Here is a 23,800-nt window from a genome sequence, read left to right on the forward strand (position 1 = left end):
TCTCCTTGTACCCAAGATTTTAAAGACAGCTGGGAATTCTTATCATTTTCTTTCTTTTAAGGAACCTAAACCCAAGAGAGGAGAAAAGAGAGTGAGGATTATTGTATTTCTTTATATGATATTGATAGTAACAGCTTATATTTAATGAACACTTATTTAATGCCAGAAACCAAATGTGCTAAACATTTTATGTACCTTCAGTGCTGTTATTATCTGTCTGCTGATGAAAAAACAAGGTTCCATGGTTAGTAAGTGATGGAGCTAGACTTTGAACCCACATAAATGAGCCTCAGACCCATGTTCTTAACCTTCAACCGTGTGGTCTTCCCTAGACTGAAGCCTGTAGAGGGGAGGATCTGCAATTTACTACTTTTCGTATTCCTGTCATCTTACAGGTTGTTAATATGTAAAGGGCACATGCAGAATATTAGTGGAATGCATTCTGGATTAGGGAACAGAGAGGAGCTTTACTAGTCAATGAAAGATAGAATTTCAGGTCTACAGAATGTTACCTCGCGGAGGAGAAGAAGGGAGATTATTTACCATCTAAATCTGAAGGTCATGGATTCTAAACGACTTGAATTCATCTTTGCTGAAGAAATTCTGAATGGAGTAAGTCAACAGAATGAGTGACAATGGCGTGGAAACAACGATTGATTTTTATATTGCTTTTCACAGAGTCAACACATGCAGACAGTCTGACTTGCCTATTGATCTGAGCTAGAGTTGAGTGAGTGAGCTGAATGTAAAATTCCCAACTCATCACTAAAAGTCAGTCAGACCTTGAGAGAATATTACTTTCTTTTTTTCCTAACATGAGGGACAATGAAGAATTGAATGCCTAGATTGGGAGCTAAGAGATTACCTTTGCTTTGTGGAGTAATAAACACATTAATGAAACAAGGAAATCCTGTAAAAGAGGAAGTCTTTATTAGGATCACGGTGGAGGCCTTTTCTATTTTACTGGAAAGATTTGCCAAGTTCAGTGATCTTTAGGAAAGTATAATTATGAAAATAGTTACATCCAGAGCTCAGAGAATTCAAATTGTCCTTTTTGTTGAAAGACTCTAGCCAAGCCTATTTTATCCTATTTGAAACTCGCCAAATATTTTATAGTGTCAATCTTTCCCTCTACCCCAAGCCAAGTTAAGCTTTCAAACTAACAAATTTATTATGATAAATGTCATCTCAACTATTTATGTAAAGGCTGTTGGACATCTTTTCTTAGCATTTAATTTAATACCAAATTAATATTTTGTATCATACTGATATATGAAGACATTTATAAATATAGAAGTGAAATAATTTTTTATTTTTCAGACAAAGTCTCACTCTGTTGCCCAGGCCAGAATGCAATGCAGTGGTCTTGGCTCACTGCAACCTCTGCCTCCTGGGTTCAAGCGGTTCACCTGCCTCAGCCTCCCAAGTAACTGGGATTATAGGCACCTGCCACCACATCCGGCTAATTTTTGTATTTTTAGTAGAGATGGGGTTTCACCATGTTGGCCAGGCTAGTCTCGAACTCCTGACCTCGTGATCCACGCACTTCGGCCTCCCAAAGTTCTGGGATTACAGGCATGAGCCACTGTGCCTGGTGAGAAATAATTTTAATCAGTTTTATTGTGAGGTGATTTACATCTATCAAAGATCTATTTTAAGTATACAGCTTTATGAGTTTTGACAAATTTATACAGTCATGCAACCACCATCACACAGTCATGATACAGAACATTTTTATCACCTTAAATGTTCCCTCATTCCTCCTTGCAATCAATCTCCTCCCCAACTCCTGGCCTCTGATTTGCTGTCTATCAACATAGTTTTGGCTTTACTAGATTTTCATATGGAATCATACAATACAGACTCACTTAGGAAGTAGTCTTTTGTGTCTCATTGCTGTCCTCGAAAAATATTCTTAAGCAAACAAAGTGACATGCCACATGTTGGCAGAAAAATATTTGCAAAATAATATTTGAAAATTCTTGTATTTAGAATATATGAGTTCTTACATTCAATAAAAGACAATGAAATTTTTAATATAGGCAAAAATATCTAAACAGACAGTTCACCAAAGAAGATAGATGAATGGCAAATATACATAAAAAGATGCCCAACATCTTTGGTCATTAGGAAACTATAAATTAAAATCACAATGAGATACCTGTGTTGACACAAATGTTCATAGCAGCTTTATTTATAATAGTCCCAAACTAGAAACAACTCAAGTGTTTATCAATCGATGAGCAGATAAGCAAACTATGGGATAGCCATATGATGAAATACTACTCAATAATACAAGGGAACCAATTACACTACAGAGCAGCCAGATTACAAAAGCATTATGTTGAGTGAAAGAAGCAGATACAAAAGACTATGTAGAAGAAATTGGGAAGATTAAAAAAAAAATTTAAAAAGCAATGACTATTTGATTATCACAAGTATAGCATTATATGCTATGGTACATAATCATCCAGTCCTCAAAGAGCCTGCGTAATAAGACACAAAGAGACTTGTCCTCCAAGAGCCTGCAAGGTATTAACCAATACAGTAGTAATTACCTAGGGATTTTTCTTAGAAGTGAGATTTTATTGTTCTCCCTCAATTTCAGTTTTGTCTGTGTGCTCATAGAAAGTTTGAGTGCATCAATAGTTGATTTTACAATCAAAATGTAGACTCTTTGCATCACTCTAAGTGGTTTCTATAGTCTCAGCACAGAGTCAGTGGGGATATCAATGGTTCATGCCCTCTAACCATATATCCAGCTGGAAGGGTGTGGAAAGTGGAAATGGATTCCACAGCCATCCATGGGTCCCACAGGGATGATAAAAAGTAAAAATTCCTGGAGCTGAGACAAGGGGCTTCACAGATCTTGGCAAGTGAGTGTCACTATGTTTCAGGTTACAACCTAGATGCAGTCTCCTCATAGAAGCCTGTCCTGGCCACTCAAAATAAGTATAAGTGACTTTTCCCTGCCCCCATCACGCCATGGCATGTCACCCTCTTTTATTCCCTTCAACATTCTTCAGTACTCGAACTACCCTGTTCATGTCTTTCTTTACTTTTATTCCTGTCTGTTTTGCTGCTTCAGAATTCAAGCTCTCTGAAGACAAGGATCTGTGTCTTTTAGTAACTGCCACATCCCAATTCATAGCATGGAATCTGGCACAAATTAGATGTTCTAAGTATGGACTCAATAGTGCCAAATACAATTAAATTCCAATAGGTTAGATAGTAGTGAATAGTGAAGATGTGGAGACACTGACTAAAAAATAATCTCTAGAAAAAATTTCCTCATCTGTTTTAAGTACAAAATGATATAATCATATGAATTTACTCAATACAATGTCATGCACATAGCAAGATTTCAAAACTGTAGGAGTTACCAATAATAATGACATTGGGATAAATCACCTCATTGTAACAGTAGCACAAAACAGATATATCCATCCCTTGGTTCTATCACTCTAGAAAAATACCTTTTCTTCATTTTACAAAGTGTATTTTCTTTCTTTCTTTCTTTTTTCTTGAGACAGAGTCTCATTCTGTCACCCAGGCTGGAGTGCAGTGGTGTGATTGAGGCTCACTGCAACCTCCGCCTCCCGATTCTCCTGCCTCAGCCTACTGAGTAGCTGGGATTACAGATGCGCACAGCCAGGTCCAGCTAATTTTTGTATTTTTAGTAGAGATGGGGTTTCACCATGTTGGTCAGGCTGGTCTTGAACTCCTGACCTTGTGATCCACCTGCCTTGGCCTCCCAAAGTGCTGGGATTATAGGTGTGAGCTGTGAGCCACCGTGCCCAGCCACAAAGTTTATTTTCTTTATTTAAACGTCTTGTTGCTCCCCCACCCATTTTTTGTCACTGCCCAAGAATGTTGGAAGTTAGAACCAAAACCCCAAACTTGAAGTCTTCTTTCTTTTTTTCATGTCTTAGATCATAGAAAATTTAGTAAAGTTGTAGTTCTGTCTGGTTTTCTAAATTGAATGATGTGGTTTGACTGCATAGTGTAAAGATAGAAGGGAGACTTGGATTATTGTAACTTTAGAGTCATATATTCAACCCAAAATACCATTTGTTGCATTAAATCTGTTATTATTATTATTTTTTTAAAAAACAACAAAATCTCAAAATACCCCTCATCACTTGACCTCAGTATCAGCTTAGGTAAATAGCAACTTGCAAGCCATTTGTGTTTTTGTTTTATGGTAGTGGCTGAATAGAACAGGTATAAAACAATGTTAGGTTTCTCCATAACATCAAATAAAACAGCCTTATTTAAGAAGATAAGTTTCTATAGATACTATTTAAGATTTTACATGGCACTTCTAAGTTTATCAGATTGTCTGAGTTTTTGAAATGAGCAAATCTACAAGCAAAAGTATTTTTGTCTTTTCTTAAGACAGTTTCTATAGCAAGCTGTTCCTGTTCCATTTTCGCAAGTGTGGATTCATTTTTTAAAAATTGCTATAAAATATACATAATATAAAATTTACCATTTTAGTCATTTTTAAGTGTATAGTTCAGTAGCATTAAGTATATTCATATTTTACAACCATCACCATTATTCATCATCAGAACTTTTTTTTTTTTTTTTTAATCTTTACAAAGTGAAGCTCTGCACCCATTAAATAGTAGCTTCCCATTCTTACTTATTCCAATTTCTGGTCACTATTCTACTTTCTGTCTTTCTGATTTTAGTATTCTAGAAACCGCATGTAAGTGGAATCATATAGTATTTTTTCATGTAACTGATTTATTTCTTAATGTCTTCAGGTTCATTCATGCTGTAGCATGTGTCAACATTTCTCACTTTTTCAAGGCTGAATAATATTTCATGTCTGTATATACCACACATTGTTTATTCATTCATCTGTTGATGGACACTTGGGTTGCTCTCACTTTTTTTGGCTATTGTGAATAATGCTGCTGTGAATATGGTTGTACAAATGTCTCTTTCAAATTCTCCTTTCAGTTCTTTTAGATGTATACCCAGAAGTGAAATTGCTAGATCATATATTGTTTCTGTGTTATGTTTTGAGGCATTGTTATACTATTTTCCATGGTAGCTACACCACTTTACATTCCCACCCATAGTGCCCAGGTGTTCCAGTTTCTCCACATCCTCACCAACATTTATTTTTTGTTTTTTTCAATGATGGCCATCTTAATGGGTGTGAAGTAGAATCTCATTGTGGCTTTGATTTGCATTTTCCTAGTGATATTGAATATCTTTTCATGTGCCTTTTTTTTTTTTTTTTTTTTTGCCATTTTCCTATGTTCTTTGGAGAAATGTCTATTAGGGTTCTTTGCCCATTTTTCTTTTTTTGAATTGAGTTTGTTGTTTTCTGTTGTTGAGTTGTGGGAGTTCTTTGTATATTTTGGATATTAACCCTTTTCAATATATATGATTTGCAAATATTTTCTTCCATTCTGTGAGTTGCTTTTCCATTCTGTGAGTTGATCATATTTTTTTGATGCACAAACATTTTTATTTTTGATGTATTCCAATTTATACCTTTTGGTTTTCTTTTCTTTTCTTTCTTTCTTTCTTTCTTTTTTTTCTTTCTTTCTCCATGCTTTTGGTATCATACTCAAGAAATCATTGCCAAATCCAAGGTTACAAATTTTTATTCTTTTCTTCTGAGTTTTTATCTTACAGTTTTAGATTTCTGAACCATTATGAGTTGATTTTATAGTTTTAGCTATTTGACTTAGATCTTTGAACCATTTTGAGTTAATTTTTGTGTATGGTATGAGGTAAGACTCCAAATTCTTTTTCATGTGGAGATCTATTTTTCCTAGCACTGGGTAGAATTGGAACTCCTCTACAAGGGAGGTGAGGAAGGAGGGGAACAGAGAAAGGCGTAGATATGACCAGTTTACTTTTGTTGAAACATAGTTACTTCTTAAACAAAGATTGTTTTAGTGGATGTTTTCAAAGCTGCTGGTTACTGTTTCAAAGGTCAAATAGATAATGATTAAGTTGTGCATCACTTAAGGTAGATTTTGACCTCTCAGAAGTTGAAGAGTACTGAAGATCTAAGATCATTTACATCCCTCTGGAAGAAAAAATAACATAGTCTTCTAGGGCAAAGAAGAAAAAGACTGAACAGTTACAGGATAGTCCATGGTTCAAAGTACACGTGCCTGGTTTGCTCTTCTTCAAAATCCCATACTTGGTTGGAGTGGCCTCACTCTTACCTGCCAACCTGGGAGGTTGGTGATGAACATGTCTTCACCTTTTCTTTGGAGTTTGGTTACCTTATTGACATTTGCTGAATTAGATGGAGAAGGTAGAGGACTTGAGCTGCAGCGACAAAAAAGAAGCACTGATCTCCAACAGTAAGTAGACACATGGGTCATACCTGCTCAAGGACTAGGCTAGTTCCTTACCTGTTTTCCCAAATAGCCAGATAAAAAAAGGTGCAATTTTTCTTGAGGAGAATTGTGTTGAGAAGCAAACAGGGAAAAATATTTAGAGTGAGGCATGAAATTACTTTTCTAAAAACAAATTATTCATCTGTCATTTTGCAAATAATCTGTTTGCAGTTGCCAGGAAGTATCTTCAAGAAATATGCAGAGAAAGAAATGGCTGATGAGCAGGGACAGTGGATTGAGTTGATCAAAAAGTGAAGATGTGTATAGTCCTTAGTTATTCAGTAAGAAACTTTGTTATTTTAGTTTAAAAATTGTACCTGCTAATTGCTGATGCATTCTCTGGTTTCGATTATATAGGCCTCGAATGGCTGCAGAGAGGGGAAATTTGGTGTTTCTTACGGGGTCTGCCCAAAACATTGAGTTTAGAACTGGATCCCTGGGAAAAATTAAATTAAATGATGAAGACTTCAGCGAATGTTTACATCAGGTAATACACTGGAAATATCTTGACGTCATTTCATATATCCATGTATAGTGATTTAATTGAACAAGTCTAGATTAATCTGTACCTTGAAGCTTTTTTAATTATTATTTTTTATTAATACATAGTAGATACACATATTTTTGGGTACATGTGATAATTTGATACATTCATATACTGTGTAAAGTTCAAATGGGGGTAATTGGGATATCCATCACCTTAAATATTTACCTTTTCTTCATGCTAAGAACATTTGGATTGTTCTCTTCTAGCTATTTTGAAATATACAATAGATTAATTTAACTATAGTCACCCTACTTGTCTATCAAACACTCGGTCTTATTTCTTCTAACTATATATTGTACTCATTCATCAACCTGTCTTCAACCTCCCTTCCCCTTCCCAGTGTACCTTGAATCTTTAGCATAGAGAACATAATTGGGCATCAGACATGTTCTTGTAAAGAACAATGGCCTGGGGTTAATGGTAAATAGAGGGAGTATGCTAAAAGAAAGAGGCTCATTGTTCCAGACAATGCACCCTAGTCCAGAGAAGGCTTGGAGGGTAGAACTGAAACTCCTCTACAGGGAATGCGAGGAAGGAGGGGACCAAGGATATGTGGAGATGTGACCAGTTTACTTTGGCCACAGAACAGAATTGGCCAGTTATTCTCCTGTCTTACTGGATGTTTTCAGTTCTCAATAATCACTGCATATTTCAGTCCTAATGTTAGAAGTCAGCATTGTTCAGAGCTTACTGTGGGCCATCCACTGTGCTCAGCACTGTACGGATGTTACCTCATTTGACCTTCACAGCTGTCCTATAAGGTAGCCTTTATTGTCACCCTAGTTTTATAAGAGGTAAAGGAACCCTGAAGCAGTTAAGTAACTTGCCCAAGACATGCAATAAATAGCTGAGCCAAGACTTAAAACCTAAACAGTCTGATTCCAAGCCAAGTTTCTTAATAAGCATCCTAAACTGGGACTATAGGAAAACATACAAATGGAAAATACCTTGATCTATTGTTACTGAAAACCATAAGTGGAATTGTGCTGTGGCTATTTTAGCTCAGTGTTTATATACATAGCATTGTTTTGTTTTTATAATAATAGGCAAGATCTTAGTGCTTAAAGTAGAATACTACTGAAGTTTTTAATTATATTACTGTAAGATAGATATGATATTTTCACTAGTGCTCTTCATTTCTTCTTCTTCTTTTTCTAAAATTAGATCCAGAAAAACAAAGAAGATATTATAGAGTTAAAACGGAGTACAGTTGGTCTGCCTCAAAATATATCTAGTCAAATCCATCAGCTTAATTCCAAGGTACGTCTGACATCCACATCATAAGAGCTGATGAGTTCTCCTGAACTCATCAATTCAAAAGTTCTGTGAGTTCTCCTGAATTCAACTTTATAAGTAACCGTTTTGTAGGGGATATACCAAATTAGTATGCCCTTTAGAGATTTAGCATGTAATTGTGCACCGTTTGGTTGAATGACACAGCTCTAATGGAGGCTGTAGAAGTGATGGGCAGAAGGTAGGAGATGCTGTGCTAGAGCTTGTTGCAGAAGTAGGCCTTGGGCCAGGAGCAGTGGCTCACTGCAAGTGAATAGATGATTAATATCAAAACTGCCTGTAATCCCAGCAATTTGGGAGGCCACAGTGGGAGGAGCCCAGGAATTTGAGACCAGCCTGGGCAACATAGTGAGACCCTGTCTCTACCAAAAAAAAAAAAAATAGCTGGGCACGGTGGCATGAGCCTGTACTCACAGCTACTTGGGAGGCTGAAATGGGAGCATGGCTTGAGCCAGGGGGGTTGAGGCTGCAGTGAGCTATGGTCATGCCACTGTGCTGTGCTCCAGCCTGGGCAACAGAATGAGACCTTGCCAAAAAAAACAAGCAAGAAAGCAAGCAGAGGGGGAGGGAAAGAGAGGATAGGGGAGGGGAGGGGAGGGGAGGGGAGAGGAAAGGGAGGAGAGGGGAGGGGAAGGGAAGGAAGAGGAAGGGGAGGAGAGGGGAGGGGAGGGAAGGGAAAGGAAGGAAAGGGAAGGGAAGGGAAGAAAGAAGGGAAGGGAAGGGAAGAAAGAAGGGAAGAAATAAGTCTTGCTCAAGTTCTGAGAGCAATCTTCTTATTGGCGAAGTGGATGTATCACTGACATTTATGAAAATTCCCATAGTCACTGTGTACAGAGAAGCAATCAGTCAACTTATCAGTGGCTTGTAATTAAAAATAAAAACCTTAAAAAACAGAAATCTGTGTGATAGGAGGGAATAGGAAGGAAGAAAATACTGAGGGGAGAGGAATGAAGCAGAAAAAGGCAATAAAAGCAGGAATGAACAAAGTGTGTCCCTAGCAGAGGGCGTTAGCAAAATATGTCACGGATATAACATCACATGTGAAATACCTTTGAAGCAGCTAATTGAAGCTTTTTCTTCCCCATTGCCAGCTTGTGGATCTTGAGAGAAAATTTCAAGACTTGCAGCAGGTAGGTCTCATCCTGCAACATCTTTCACAGAAAACATACTAGAATCACTAATAGAGTCACTATTAGCATTTTGAGGGTGAATGGATGATTGATATCAAAAACTTGTTTTTTCCCATAATTTGATTATTATCCTAGCATGTGTTTCCCGGGATGCAGATGCAGAGCTGAGTCTAAGACATGAAATGGTGAGGCTGAGGTCACTGAGCCCTGAGTTTGCAGCCCACAGCCCACATGCTTCTCCCTTTACCACTACCTTTAGCTGTGTGTGCTGTGCTTGTTCAGCTAGTGACTCCCAACCTGCTGCTTCTCCCATCAGGGACTGGGGCTTGGAAAGCCAAGCATCCTCTCTGACACTTAGCTCAGAAGTCTAGGTGTATCACAAGATATTCCAAATTTTCTTAAAACTATATTTGCTGGTAATCAAACTTGAACAGTTTCTTAGTGAAAACATTCTACAGCTGTACTACATGCTTGTAGACTGATCTATGTAAACTTAGGACTTTTACCTTTTTGTAGGTAACTGGCCTTTTAAAGACTTTCATGGAAGCCATAAGTTTCTCTTCAGAGAAATACACAGAATCTCCTCATATTTCAAATTTTGCATAAAAGTCTGAGGATTCCAGTGTAAGAATTTCTGCACAAATCTTCGTCATCTGTTTTGCTTATGCTTCAAACATTTCCTCTGCTTTTAAGTTTGATCTGTCCTTCACCATGGGACAGATACAGAAAAAGGAATCATGCAGATTGAGGCAGGTCCCACCAATCTGGCAAGGATTGCTGCTGCAAACCTTTTTGTCATTCGATGAACAAGTTCACATATTCCTTTTCTCTACTTAGATAATACATTGACCCCTCCACTGTCATTTTTTTAGAGAGTAGATGAGCGAATGAAAATGAGTAAAGAACAGTGCTGTGGACCATGACACTGCACTCAATTTTGTCTCCTGGAGGGCTTCATTATTTTCACCAAAGGTCAAAGACCAGAGGCCACACTCAGACAGTCCTCCTACCTGCATCCCTCAGGAGGAACACTGAATGATTTTCAAATGTGAATGCCTTTGTGCCTTTGGATAGGGCAAGTGCTCTGTGGCCACCACAGTCCCTGCCACTCCCTATTCCTCTTCCTCCTGACTGTTGATTTCATTTTCTGCTGGGCCTCTGTAGGCTTTTAAGTTTTTAGTCTCCAGACAGTGTTGCTTTTGTCCGACAGAAAACCTTTGAATGAGTTTGTGGTTAATGTTCTCAAGAGCGTTCTTTGATGGACAGAGCCAATTGTGGTGCTAGCACAAAGACAGACAAGTAGAATAATGGAATTAAACAAGGTTCGTAAAGAGACCCCTAGATGTACTGTCACCTAATTTATGACCAAGGTGGAGAAGGAATGGGCTTTGCAGAAAATGGTATTAAGTCAGTTGACTATCCTCTGGCTTTCCATTTCATCTGTAAAGTTAATGAAACAGAATTAATTTTCTTTGTGAGTCACTATATATATGTAGTATGTTGTGTTTGTATGTGTGTATGTGTGGGTATATATGTAGACATGTGTGTGTGTGTGTGTGTGTGTGTATATATTTATATATATATGAAATGTAATGAAGAGTTTGCCCCTATTTTAACCTTTTAAAAACAGAGAATTAGGTTAGGTATGGTGGCTCATGCCTGTAATCCCAGCACTTTAGGAGGCTAAGGTGAGTGGATCATGTGAGGTCAGGAGTTTGAGACCAGCTTGGCTAATAAGGTGAAACCCTCTCTCTGCTAAAAATTAAAAAATTAGCCAGGCATGGTGGCACGCACCTGTAATCCCACTACTCAGGAGGCTGAGGCACAAGAATAGCTTGAACCCAGGAGGCGGAGGTTGCAGTGAGCCAAGGTCACACCATTGCACTCCAGCCTCAGCAACAGAGCGAGGCTCCATCTCAAAAAGTTTTCTCTGCACCCAAAGGCAATAAAAATCTTACAAGATTGAAACTGGTAGCTGACATAAGGTCAGGTTCCCCAGGTTATGTAGATGGAGTTGTAGACAAAGGTAGGTCTGTTTGTGATCTGGGCTGAAAGCAGTCAGGTCAGCAACAGGGTGAAGAGTATGTCTTAGCTGGCCACATTTCAAACAAAGGGACTTGGAGCAGAAGGAGTTCAGTGACCTTAGCCCATGGAGGAGCGGCAGAGCAGCAGAGGATCATATTTCAAAGGCTCACCTGGAGGGACCAAAGATAAGAATCACAGGTAAAAGAACTGACTGGAATCTCCATTTTTATTTTCTTTGTGCAGTAGGAATATCCATTATTATTTCCACACTTGAAACCTTTACTCTTGTCCACTGAGGTCTCTCTCTCAGGTGAATCATACTTTTCCAAGATAAAGTGAGAATCTTCTCCCCCCATACCTCATCCCACCCATGGTCAAAAGCATGTTGAGAGTTAAGGAGTAGGAACAAGACTGATAATAGGAAACGCTTTTTGTTTTTTCACAGGAGAGGTGATTTGAAGAAGAACATAAGTAATAGCTTTGCAGTCTGGTGGGAGACCCCCTTCGACTAAGAGTTAAATGTAATCCCACACACACACCTGACTGGTAACGTGTCTTTTGTTGCTGCCGACTGCAGGTCATCTCATTGACTGTCCTGTCTTTGTTTCAGACTATTGACAAAAAGGTTTGCAGCAGCAGTCCTTGCCAGAACGGCGGAACCTGCCTCAACCTGCATGATTCCTTTTTTTGTATCTGTCCCCCACAGTGGAAGGTGAGTCACTTGCTCTTTGGTTAAGAATGACGGTGGGTCAGCATCTGTGGTTTCCTTGGAATCATTCAGGCATATTTAATTCTCCATCCAAAGTTTCTAGGATTCTGTGGCCTCCTGAATCAAAATGAAGTATGCCATGTATGCTAAAATCCAAACAGTGGTGAGTTTGATTGCAGAACCCACTGAACACTAAAGCCATTGAAAGGAGAGGTTCACTTGATTGGGAAACTACCTGGAAGAGCACAGTATTTCTGTTAGAATTTATTTAAATTGTTCAGTATTGGAAAGTATGAAACAAATCTTGGCATGCCTATGGTAAATTTTCTTTTTCTTTTTTTTTCTGATAATGGTGAAACTTTTCCCAGCATGCACATTAAAAAAAATGTGAAGTAAGTAAGTATTTCCAGACATAGTACCATTGTGAACTGAGGATTCTATAACGTTTAGATAAGGATTCTCCTCCTGTGACTGCTGTGATCTTATGAAGAGCTCTTTGGTTCTATTAGGGGAAATCTGAGTGCTAGAGGTTAATATTAGTATTATTATATTTGGCTTTACAGAGGACTTATTTACTGTCCACATATAAATCCTTAAACATATCATGTGAGTGTTGGCCTCAGATACCTCTGTGACCTGTGGCACCTGACTTTGTTCTTTATGTGACCACAGGGTCCTCTCTGCTCAGCTGATGTTAATGAATGTGAGATTTACTCAGGAACACCCTTGAGCTGCCAGAATGGAGGCACATGTATAAATACAATGGGAAGTTACAGGTAACTTTTTTTTTTTTGGTAAATATCAGTTATATTTTTGAAGGCCTAAAACATCCCATAGTTAAGAGCATCCTAAACTTATTCTAGCAAAAGTTGGTACTCCATGAAAATATTTAGCTCTTACTTAATGTCTGTATAGCTATTTTTACTTAAGTAAAGAAAAGCTCCTGAGTCCTCTGTTCTCACCCTGTGAAGAAATCCTTGCTCTAACATCCCCAAGGAACTGGAAGGAGGCTCTTGTGATTGGCACAGAGAGTAAGTATGGCCTGGTGCAAGAGTAGCTGAAGCCTTAGGAAGAGCCAGAGCATTGAAGGGGAGCACTGAATGGCCTTAAGTAGAAAAGGGGACACCCCACCACACCAGTGCTCCCCAGCTGTACTTGTTCCATGTATTAGCAAGCTCATAGTTTTGAGTGAGGAGATCTTTATTCAATGCTGTGTCAAAATCTGACCACAACAAGGTCAAAGGTTAAACCGAGATTCAATGAATGAAGTAACTCTCACTGCATTTCTTCAGTTAGCCACAGGTTCCTGACCACAATCATCATACAGCTCTATCTTCTCTTCTGATTTATTCTGTCAAGTGACTTGTCCACAGCATTCTCCTGCTCTGCGCAGGCATCACTTCCTGCAGGAAACCTTCCCTTCCCTTATTAAGTAGAGTGAGGCATCTCAGGGTCTCTGTGTTCCCACCGTGCTCTAGGGATACCCATCAACAAAGCTTTGCTGACACACATGTTGTTTTTCTAATAACGAAGTCCAAAAATTTAGGGAAGAGCAATGACAAACTTACTTTTGTACAGTTCTTTAAAGTCGCCTTTTAAGCTAGACATTGTCTTTCCTGATAGTTTGGCTGGTCTCTTTTATTGTGTGATTTTTCAAAGATTAAGAAATAAATTCTGTTATAGCATGAACAAATGCTTTCAATACTCTGGAGTAGAATCTCATTGGATTATAGAGCAATTATTTGATCTCTTACTGGTGTCTCTGCTATCTTGTTCTTCAATCTCCTCATAACAATATCCATTCTAGTCTTTCCAGCAAAAATGAGTGCAGTAATTTTGTTTTTAACCCATCACTGTTAACGCACACTCCTAAAAAAGCAGTCGCAAGCCTTCTCTTTTTATTTGATACTTTTGTTCCTTGGATCTTTAAAACTTTGGCTCATTCCAGGTTATAAACTCAAATCATTCAAACTTCTGCTAGATAGGTCTATGAGTTCAATCATTACGCAAAACTAAAATTAACCACTTCTGACTTAAATTTAGTATTATGTTATTAAAGAGCTTTCTGCTTCTAGGACTCTGTTTCTTATTTAAATGAAGCCTCTTCTCCCTGCTTTTATTAGGCTTGGGCTAGAAGCAAAATGCAGTCTAATCTCGCTTTCCTTGAACCCCTTATCTCCTGATTTCTGTTGATGGACATTTATCGAGGAGAATTGCTCCTTAGAGTTATCAGTGGCAAATGTCCAGACTCCTAGCACTTCTGCTGTCTGACCTTCCTGATATCTAGGAATGTTACAGAGATTAGATTTCACTCCTGTCTTTGTTTCTCATCACTGTCTTTTGGGGTCTTGTGGGCCAGTAGAGCGACAAGTATGGGCAAACGGGGATGAGATCCACAGACCAAGCTAAAGTTGTTGCTGTTGCTGTTTTTAGCACATTATCTTTTTCCTCTCTGCAAAATGGAAAACATAACAAAACAGAAATCCCTTTAATAGTTACCACTTTGCAGCATGTCAAAGGTTAGAGTTCTTTATCCAGACACACACATATGATGGAATGAGACCTGGGAGACAGGGAACCATGTATTTGTCAAAAGCTGTATTTCTAAGTGACAGATTCAACTTTGTAAGAGCAGTACCAAATTCTCTCTTGTACTCTTTTGTAAAGGAGAGCAAGAATGCAGAAGAACAGATGGTGTGTGGTTGACTTGGGAAATGATCTTTATTCCTAGTCTCTATCCATAGATTTGCTGGAGGACATTAGAGAACAGAGCATCTAAATCAGGTTTCTTTCTCTTGAGGTGGGAATCGTTTCTGAAACCTCATGAATCCCATTTTATTGTCTACACTTTAAGTACCCTAATTCGGGCATATGTTGGACACTTTTTGAAGGAATAAAAGAAAATGAAAAAAGGTGCATGAGCATAATATTAAATTATTGCTTTGTGGAGTCTACATTTAATGAAACAAGTGAACATTTGGGTACTTTCTTGAGTTCTATTAATTGTGTGAGGTTAAATCCTTGTTAATCAGGAGGCTAGAAAACCCTTTAGCTGAAAGAAAACTTGAGCCACAGAATCATCTGGACCTGCAAAAATGTAGTCATGGCATCAAAGTTCGCTTTGGAGTTTGGACCTCCTTCAGTTTCTTTTACTCTTTGAGCTCTTTTACTTGGACAGAAAAGGGAGTCTTTAACTGGATTAATAATTTGTCATTGTAAAGACCTCTGAAAAGGTGCAAATACTCATTACTGGGAAGTCCTGTTTCATAGGTAAATTTTTGATAGAAATTCTTTTTTAGAGCAATGATTATAGCACAAGAAACATCATTTTCTGTTTCCACTGATTCTTTTGGCTTGGGGTCTAGACCCCAAGAGCTTCAGACAGCTAACAAAATGATATTTCATCATTTCTCCATGCTGTTATTGCCTCTTGGTTCTAAAGACTTGATTCTTATTGTTCCCCAGCTTACTTTGTGTTTTGTTTATTTGTTTTGTTTTGTTTTGTTTGTTTTTGAAATGGAGTCTCACTCTTATCGAGGCTGGAATGCAGTGGCTGCAACCTCTGTCTCCTGGGTTCAAGTGATTCTCTTGCCTCAGCCTCGTGAGTAGCTGGAATTACAGGCACCTTTCACCACACCTGACTAATTTTTGTATTTTTAGCAGAGATGGGGTTTCACCATGTTGGCCAGGCTGGTCTTGAACTCCTGACCTCAGGTGATCCGCCTGCCTCCACCTCCCAAAGTGCTGGGATTACAGATGTGAGTCATCATGCCTGCCAGCCTTCCCTGCTTACTTTGGATTTGAGACAGCCCTTGAGATCTGAACTTGCCATACATAGATGCTGTGTGTTGTACACTTAGGGCTCAGATCTAGAAGGCTTTACAGAAAAACAAAAAGTTGAGTTTGTCTAATATTCCAGAAACATGATGATTAGTAAATTTTCTTTCATTTATTTCCATTCATATCACTGTTAGATTTTTACATCGTACAGAGCTTAAAAAATGAGGATAATCTGGTTTTAGCTCAGGTGGTAGTTAGGTTTTAAACTTATTACCTCTTTCAGTTAGTCAGTACAATTGGTATTGAACCATGAACTCTAACACAAGTTAAACTATGACTATCAAAGTATATTAAACCTCTTCTCAATTGCCAAAATGCACTTGCAGTATTTTCCAAGAAAAGGCTAGCTTTGTTCTTCTGGAACCAAATTGGCAATAAAAGGTCATTAGAAAAGAGACTAATGCTAAATCAGTAATAACTAAAGCAGGGATAGTAGTAAGTTAGTTTTAAAAATATAATATATGGCTTTTATTTTCATTTAGGGAGGTATATAAGTAATTGTTCCTTTTTTAAAGGCCATATCAAGACCCCTTGAGAGTATATTTTGCCTGTAAACCATGTTATGTTAAAAAAGCACATAAGGCTGGACACGGTGGCTCATGCCTGTAATGCCAGCACTTTGCGAGGCCAAGGTGGGTAGATCACCTGATGTCAGGAGTTTGAGAGCAGCCTGGCCAACATGGTAAAACCCTGTATCTACCCAAAATATACAAAACTTAGCTGACGTGCTGGCACGCATCTGTAGTTCCAGCTACTTGAGAGGGAGAGGTGGGAAGATGGCTTGAACCCGGGAGGCAGATGTTGCAGTGAGCCAAGACCATGACACTGCACTCCAGCCTGGGTGCAAGACCCTGTCACAAAACAAAAAAACAAAACAAAACAGGTGTGTAAAAATGCAGCATCTTCATATAGCTCTACTTTGCAGAATGTAAGAATGTAACATATAAAAACAATGATGCAGGAGTCAAATAGACCTAAGTGTCTATTTATCTTCTGCCAATTACTCATTTTGTGGTTTTGGGAAATATGAGCCTGTAAAATGGGATTAATAATACTTGTCTCTGAGGATCATAGCAAGGAATCCTATGGTTTACTTGACTTTCTTCCTCCCTTTATCTTCTCACATCATCTAAACTTAAATGAAAGAAGTGTACTTTGTAGCTATTTAGAAAACAGTATAAGATTAATGCCTATTCATCTCCCAGTGATAATAGCAAGGATGAAGGAAGAGAGAGATAAAGAGAAAGTATTTAACTGCAGGTCCATGAACAAGGATCTCCTCTCAAATCTTATGTCATTTTGCAATCATTAAGCACTTAGTAATAAAGACAATCTTCTGAGCACTTCTTATAGGGGAATGCCTTTGTACTGCAATATGACCATAGTTCTCAGAGGTTACCTCTGTTATTTTATAAGAAACTGAGGCAGAGGAGTTAGTATATTGTCTGGGTGAACAGTTAACAGGAAGGACCAAAATTTAAACCTAGGCAGTCTTATCCCAGGGGTTCCCAAACACTCAGGTCTCCCAGATAGAGAAAATAGAAAGCTAGGGCCAGGCACAGTGGCTCATGCCTGTAATCCCAGCACTCTGGGAGGCCAAGATGGGCAGATAATGAGTGGGGAGTTTAAGACCAGCCTGGCCAACATGGCAAAACCCCATCTCTACAAAAATACAAAAATTAGCCTGGTGTGGTGGCAGGTGCCTGTAATCCTAGCTACTTGGGAGGCTGAGGCAGGAGAATTGCTTGAACCTGTGAGGTAGAGGTTGCAGTGAGCCGAGATCATGCCATTGCACTCCAGCCTGGGCAACAAGAGCAAGACGTCATCTCAAAAAGAAAAAAAAAAGAAATAACAGTTGGTTTAAAGATTCTTCAGCCAGGCATGGTGGCTCACACCTGTAATCCCAGCACTTTGAGAGGCCGTGGCAGGCAGATCACCTGAGGTCAGGAGTTCAAGACCAGCCTGGCCAACATGGTGAAATCCCATCTCTACTAAAAAAATAAAAAATTAACTGGATGTGGCAGCGCTACGCCTGTAGTCCCTGCTACTCAGGAGGCTGAGGCAGAAGAATTGCTTGAACCCAGGAGGCAGAGGTTGTGGTGAGCCAAGATCGTGACACTGCATTTCAGCCTGGGTGACAGTGTGAGACTCTGTCTCAAAAAAAAAAAAAAAGATTCTTAAATATTTTTGGCAGGTGTTGGGACTGGTGGTGAAATAAACTTTTAGTAAGGAAGCCTCCTGAATCATATACTCAAATATGTATATAAACTGTATTTAAAGTTCTATAATCCTCAAGAGTCTAAATTCTCTATACTAATATTTTATGTGAAGGTGGGAGGACAAAGAGGAAAGAAAACAATATGAGAAGGAAAGCAGAGAGATGCAGGGAAATAAATAGCTGTGGGTGGGAATGCATAATTTAATTTCTCCTTAAGTTTAATTATTTGTAATTATTTTCCTATGACTTTGTCTTAAAGAGAAAGGCAACTTTGGGATGCTCAGAAATGTCGTGTGTTAATGAATCAGCTTTTATGTAAATATATACTGATGTTGTAAATTGCATAGAGCATATTTATACCAAAAAATATTCATTTACTTGAAACACATTTAATCGGGCATGCTGTATTTTGATTTGCCAAGTTTGGGCTCCCGACATGAGTGTATGGATGGTTTTCCGTGCATTCTTACTCTCCATCTCTGGCCACACTCATTGCTCTCCTCTTCCTTAGAAGCTACCAAAACACTGCCACCCCAGCAACTGCTTCAGGGACCCACCATGGGCAAGATGAATCCTGTGCCTGGAGTTTGGTTCTTGATGCCATTCAAACAGTCAAATGCTAATTTCCCACACTGTCATTCATGCCAATCATGGATGACCATAATTCCCATGGTCATCCATGGAGATTACTAAGCTCCTGTACCTCACTGTGTCTTGTCAAAAGAGCTGTTTTACTTTGTAGGATGGCATGGGAGGGAGGGCTGGCCATGCAGGCACTCCCTGTTCCTTGTCTCTGACCCCTGACACCTACAGTCATTTCCCTCATGAGAGCTTTTCTTGCCAATTCTGCTCAAGTTGGGCAATCGGCAACCTCTAGGCCTGGCCCTCCCTCCCCATCAGATGTGCACAGGCGTGTGGAGATAGGCTCAGCTTTCTCGGATTCCTCTACCCTTCCTCCTCCCCCAACTCCCAGTCTCAGACCAGATAAGTTCCCATTAAGCTACAGAGATAAGGCTAAAGCAGCTTTAACAGTTACATGGGTTTAAAACAATATTGATTATTATTGGACTACAATCTTTTAGTAACAGAGCACCCACTGCTAGCTTAGGCATAATGTAATAATTACCACCTTTTGTTGGAAATTCAAATGTGCCTATGAAAGAAATGTCATGTTTTTATATAAGTACACCTTTTATGGCTAGAAGACATATTGCCCTTTGTAATATAATAATAACAATAATAGACTGTGAGGTGTGGATACTGGATTGCATGTGGGGTTATATAATCCTAGAGAGCATTTGGTTGTTATCAGTGTAGCCCATGTTGCCTGTGCTTCTTGGCAGATCCAATTGGACAGATGATGAATGGATTTGCTGATCTCTCCCTTTACCTTCTTGAACTAACTCTATTACCTTTGGCTTATACACATCTGACCCTTGAAAATGCTGTTTGATGACCTGATAACACAAGAATTTATAGTGCGAGGCTTACCAGATAAGTTGTGATTCTCTAATACCGTATTTACTCAATCCATCACTTGGAGCAGAGCAAAGTGATTTTCTCCCAAGACTCCAGTCAGTAAATTTGCAATGGTGGCTTATGATTCCACGTTAACATCATTGATTTGTAATTTGAATTGTTTTTCTCATTAAGAGACAGGAATTGGCCCCAAAGCACAAGCCCTGACATTGTGCTCTTGTGTAACCAACAGTTGTCACTGCTCACCTGAGACGTACGGACCCCAGTGTGCATCTAAATATGATGACTGTGAAGGGGGCTCTGTGGCACGCTGTGTCCATGGCATCTGTGAGGATTTAGTCCGTGAGCAAGCTGGAGAGGTGGGTTCCTTCCTCAAATGTGCCTCCTTGCAGAGAGCGATGGTTAGTAGCTTCTCCTCCTCCTAGACAGGCACTGCCTGGAGCTTGCAGAGGTGAAGTCACTTCCTGCCTGTAAGTGGGGCGTAGGCGAGGAGGGGAGATGAGATATGCAGGAAAGAGGACCCAGAGATTAAGATGTCATTATGTAAAATAGGACCTTTTTTTTTTTTTTTTTTGAGACGGAGGCTCAGTCTGTCACCCAGGCTGGAGTGCCGTGACATGATTTCAGCTCACTGCCACCTTCACCTCTGGGGTTCAAGCAATTCTCGTGCCTCAGCCTTCTGAGTAGCTGAGACTATAGGAGCGTGCCTACATGCCTGGCAAATTTTTATATTCTTAGTAGAGATGGGGTTTCACCATGTTAGCCAGGCTGGTCTTGAACTCCTGGCCTCAAGTGATCCACCCACCTCAGCCCCACAAAGTGCTGGGATTACAGGCATGAGCCACCATGCCCAGCTGAAATAGAACCATTTTTATTATCACATCATGACTCTCTCTGAGATAACACCTTCTCTTGGCCTTTTAAGTGTTATTTTTATCAGTTACAAGACACAGGAATATAAAAGGACTAGTCTTATTGGCAACATGTAGTTTCAAGGAGTCTGATTTTTCTGTCCTGAGTCTCTGGAACTGCTGCAGACTCTAAGAGCCTACTCCTCAGACAGAATGCCCCTCCATGCCCTGGGTCCTGATGACTTTGACTCCTGACCCTCAAGGTTGTCCAGTCATGGCTAGCTTGGCTCTTCATGAGAGCTTCAATTCTTTATTTTTAGTTCTATTTTTTTCTACTCATGTGATGGAAAATAGTTCCCATCCAATGATGGGGATGGAAGAGTTGAGGAGGTGAGTAGGAGGAGGAACTTTCCAAACAAAAACAAACAGAATTGATTTTCCAAGGTCTATGCCTACATGGGTGTTTTTCCCTCTAAAAACATAGCAGACTGAGTTGATTGACTTTAATTATATTGACTTACAGTTCTTGATTGTTGTTACTCTTTCCCTGGCATCTTGGGGAGAAATTATAGGTTGCTTTTACTCTGAAATAAAGACGTTTCCCTTTTTGCATGGTCTGGTCTAAATGCTTAATCATATGGGAAGGAAAAGAGAAGCCACTGGATTGGCCCTATGGAAATGAACGTTAGAGGATAAACAGTTTGGGACTTGATGAAATGTTTAAAGGCTTTTCTTGATGATTTTCATGATTGTCTTTATTCATGCTGTTGTCATCCTGCCAGCCCAAGTACAGCTGCATCTGTGATGTTGGGTGGATGTCTCCCCCGAACAGCCCTGCCTGCACGCTGGACAGAGACGAGTGCAGCTTCCAGCCCGGGCCTTGCTCCACGCTTGTGCAGTGTTTCAACACTCTAGGCTCTTTTTATTGTGGGGCCTGTCCAACAGGTACGTTCTCAGGGCCTTGTGCCGGGCTCTGCATGCCAGGTTGGCGAGGTGCCAGACCCAATTTTCTTTCACTCCTGATGAGTAGGAAGACCATTCTTAGGAGGTGTTCAAATCCATTTTCATGTCCCGGTTCACTAACTTCTACTCAAGACTATCTCACTGCTATCACAATTCCACTACAAAAAAGGGAGGCTTGTCCAAAACTGTGCTAGAGTCAGACTTTGTGGCAACGTTAACCATAGAATTTATAAGTTAGACATTGCACTGCAGTGACCATCAACTGACTAGATGTGAGATCAAAAGAGATACTCTAGTCCCACCTTTCATACTAACCAGATGTTTGTGCACATGGGGAAATTATTTGACCTCTTTGCATTTCCACCACAGTCCAATAGCTCTTGCCTGGGTGTGTCATTAGAGTGACTTGTGGTCTTGATGTAAACAGAGATATCCAGCTCCATCACAGCCCCACAGTGACTGCATCTCCAGGGATGCCATATGTTGAGTCGCAGAAATCATGGGTTCCATGGTCAAAGACTACCTGGGTTTGAATCAGAGGGCAACTCTTGCTCTATGAGATAATCATCTTTCATTCCACACGTATTATTTTGTAGGATGCCTACTATGAGCAAAGCACTGTGCTGGGTGCACGAGCAGGCAATTAGCTAGACCTCAGGGAGTTTACAAGGTTAATCTGCACTTAGGAATGGAGCACAAAGATGATGTAATAATAGTAGCTGTTCGCTGTTGTTGTTGTTGTTGTTTTGAGAGAGTGTCTCTCTGTCGTCCAGGCTGGAGTACAATGGCTCAATCTCAGCTCACTGTAACTTCCACCTCCTAAATTCAAGCGATTCTCCTGCCTTAGCCTCCAAAGTAGCTGGGATTACAAGGGCAGGTCACCACTCCTGGCTAATTTTTGTATTTTTAGTAAAGATAGGGTTTGCCATGTTGGCCAGGCTGGTCTCAAACTCCTGGCCTCAAGTGATCTGCCCACCTTGGCTTCCAAAAGTATGAGCTACCATGCCCAACCTGGTTTTTATTTTTTAATAAAAGTGTTATTAAGGCACTGTATAAGCAATTTTTAATTCTTGTAACTACAATAAAACCAAGACATGGTAAGAATAAATATTACTCACATTTTAAAATATGTGAACTTGAGGCTTAAAGAGGTTGAATAATGCCCAAGATCACATAGCTTTACAGATAGCCAGGATTCAAACCCAGGTTTCTTCTCGCCAAGAAACCCCATACACCTAATGCTCCGTGTCGTCATTTTTAGTTTAGTGGTTTTCTGCGTGTAAATATTTAGATCTTGTAAAACTGGAAAGAAATGGAAAAAACCTGTAAAGACTCTTTCCTTCTTAGTTCTCAGGGGCAAGCACAATTTGCAAGCAGTCACATTTTGAAGGTAATTTATCATGGACAATCTGTAAAAACTATAAATCAGAAAATAAATTAGAGGATTGGCAATGTGTTTCTACATTCTTTTTATTGTTACAGAGGAGAAAGAGAAACAATTTTTTTTGTTTTCTTGTTTATCACCTGATTTTTCCTGAAATATATAGTAGTTATATTTTATAAGCAGCAAAGCAATATATGCTGCTTATAAAATATCACTACAAAAACATGGAAAAAAATAGAAAAAAATACCTTTGATCTTATCACACAGAGGACCATGATGAACATTTGGGCATTTTTTTCTTCCAGCTTTTCTTAATGTACTCATTTTGTCATGAACAAATATGATAATTTTCTGAGGTAGAGTCTTAGAATAGGCGGATTCTACTTAAATCAAAGAATATACATATTTTAAGTCTTTAAAGGTTTTAAAGGACTTGTATAATTTTAATAATTTGAATTATAAAGGTAATACAGACTTAGAGCAATTGAATAACATGGGAATGACTAAAGTGAAATTATTAAATCTCATCTTCCTAATGACACCATTAGTCATTTATTCTCCTTCCTCTTCTGCACTAGTTTTCATTTATACAAACGCATGCCCAATTTTAAAAAATTCTTTTCCAAAATTAAGAGTATGAGCCCAATCCTCCATATTATTTTAATGATTAACACTTTTTTTTTTTTTTTGAAACAGAGTCTTGCTTTGTTGCCCAGGCTGGAGTGCAGTGGTGCAGTCGTGGCTCACTGCAACCTCCACCTCCTGGGTTTGAGTGATTCTTCTGCCTCAGCCTCCTGAGTAGGCGTGTGCCACCATGTTCAGCTAATTTTTGTATTATGAGTAGAGATGGGGTTCCACCTTATTGACCAGGCTTGTCTCGAACTCCTGGTCTCAGGTAATCCACCCACCTCAGCCTCCCAAAGTGCTGGAATTACAGGTGTGAGGCACCATGCCCAACCATAGTATTTTAATTAATCTATATGT

General features: G+C 39.3%; 1 protein-coding gene across 1 annotated transcript in view; it reads left to right on the top strand.

Moving 5' to 3' along the window:
• The first annotated feature begins 5,656 nt into the window (after positions 1-5,656).
• CUBN (cubilin) overlaps positions 5,657-23,800 on the top strand; it is a 290,819-nt gene continuing 272,675 nt past the window's right edge. The window contains exons 1-8 of the mRNA XM_021675689.2: positions 5,657-6,341; positions 6,735-6,864; positions 8,089-8,184; positions 9,309-9,347; positions 11,983-12,084; positions 12,754-12,857; positions 19,851-19,977; positions 21,252-21,414. Of these exons, the coding sequence (XP_021531364.2) occupies positions 6,127-6,341; positions 6,735-6,864; positions 8,089-8,184; positions 9,309-9,347; positions 11,983-12,084; positions 12,754-12,857; positions 19,851-19,977; positions 21,252-21,414 (976 nt within the window). The 5' untranslated portion in view covers positions 5,657-6,126. The remainder of the gene's footprint in view (positions 6,342-6,734; positions 6,865-8,088; positions 8,185-9,308; positions 9,348-11,982; positions 12,085-12,753; positions 12,858-19,850; positions 19,978-21,251; positions 21,415-23,800) is intronic.

This window comes from Aotus nancymaae, unplaced genomic scaffold (assembly GCF_030222135.1).
Source record: "Aotus nancymaae isolate 86718 unplaced genomic scaffold, 86718_ANA_hifiasm-v0.15.2.pri h1tg000077l, whole genome shotgun sequence".
NCBI lineage: Eukaryota > Metazoa > Chordata > Mammalia > Primates > Aotidae > Aotus > Aotus nancymaae.